Source organism: Austrofundulus limnaeus, unplaced genomic scaffold (assembly GCF_001266775.1).
Source record: "Austrofundulus limnaeus strain Quisiro unplaced genomic scaffold, Austrofundulus_limnaeus-1.0 Scaffold335, whole genome shotgun sequence".
NCBI lineage: Eukaryota > Metazoa > Chordata > Actinopteri > Cyprinodontiformes > Rivulidae > Austrofundulus > Austrofundulus limnaeus.
This window is the reverse complement of record NW_013952737.1, coordinates 206,296-207,789: the sequence shown is the minus strand read 5'-3', so window position 1 is coordinate 207,789 and position 1,494 is coordinate 206,296. Positions and strand designations below refer to the sequence as shown.

The window sequence follows — 1,494 nt, the reverse complement described above, 5'->3', positions numbered from 1 at the left end:
GAGTTATTGTCAACAGATTTTTGGAGGGCGTTACCAACAGAGCTCATTAACATAAACAGCTCTTCTGAACAGAAGTCAGAACAGGCAGAACTAAAAAATGGGAAATTTTATTATCTGAGAATTATTTTGTGCATTAATTCGAATGAACATGGTCTGGATAGCCCACAAAAATTACCATACCATACCATAAAAATTTCTAGGACCCATAATTGGTCTCCTTTAAAGGATACAAAGAAAAGCATGACTTGGTGGTGGTGCACGGCTCCAATGAGTCCTACGATGGCGATGAGCAGCAGGAACACACCCACTGCTATGACCCCGCCGATGATGTGGATGCTGGACACCAAGCCGAAACCTTTGCCCCACGCTGCGACCGCAATCAGCAGGAGCCCAACGAGCTGGAAGGAGCCGAAGAAACAAAGTTACCCACAGCTGGCTGCAGTGGGACACACCAGACTGACCAAAGTCCATTACACAGCATGAACCCAAGTGAACCACCTTCATAATCTTATCTGGTTATCATCTGACTTTACGATGGGAAGGGTTGGGTGTGAGGCAGGCCAGYAGAAATATAAGGTTTGGTTTAAAATAATTTAAAGGCTGTTGACTCAGAACTAACAAAATAAACAAGTTTGTTTTAATCTTGTTTTAGAAGGTTTTAAAGGTACACATAGGGCCCCCGATGGAAAACACTGAACGTTGTAAAACTTGTAAATATGTGGGAGTGGAGTGCACTAATAAAAACCAGTGTTCCTTAACAATTTAGTAGTTTTCCACACCGTACAATATTAATAAATGGCAGTCAGTTATGTCAGTATTTTTCTAAAGAATTAAATGTTCTGTTAAACTGAACCATTTTGGTTGGAAATTTGCTGAAATTTGTTAAATTTAACAGATATTTTTCTATTGAACTGTTAGTTTTATTAATCCATCTTATATTCAGGTTTTTTTTAGGTAAAAATAATGCAATTACATAATAAATTGGGAAATTAATATGCAAATATGGAATACTTTATATTAGGGCTGGGCGATTTTTTGATCGCAATTATTGATCGAAAAAAATTCAGGTCGATCACAGTGATCAGCTGTGAGCCTCTTACTCGATCAAACATGGCAGAAATGTGCGTGACAACAGCCAATCACAATCCACCTCCTGCTCCACTTACGTTTATAAGTTGCTAAGGAAACAACTTGAAGCAGTGAAGCAGTCTTAGGGTAATGTTTAGGACAGAACAATGTCCCAGTGGTTCTTCATTTATCTGGAGAAGAACTTTTCTGTAACTTTTATCGGCACACGATGGGCTGGACGTGATGTGAAGACCACTTTCTGTCTGAGTCTCATCACAAACAGCAGCTGAGAGACGCTGCAAACTCCTGAACACTCAGAAGCTGGGAGTTTATGCAACATTTTGTTGTGTGCAGAATCAGATATTATTTCAGATATAATGTATCAGTGTTGTCCATTGTTTGATAAAACACTGTAAACGGGGGGGG

At 39.5% G+C, this 1,494-nt stretch overlaps 1 protein-coding gene across 1 annotated transcript in view; it reads right to left on the bottom strand.

The window, feature by feature from the left end:
* Window positions 1–1,494, bottom strand: part of tspan31 (tetraspanin 31) — a 20,545-nt gene that overhangs the window by 6,684 nt on the left and 12,367 nt on the right. The window contains exon 2 of the mRNA XM_014022559.1: window positions 231–398. Coding sequence (XP_013878013.1) covers window positions 231–398 — 168 coding nt within the window. The remainder of the gene's footprint in view (window positions 1–230; window positions 399–1,494) is intronic.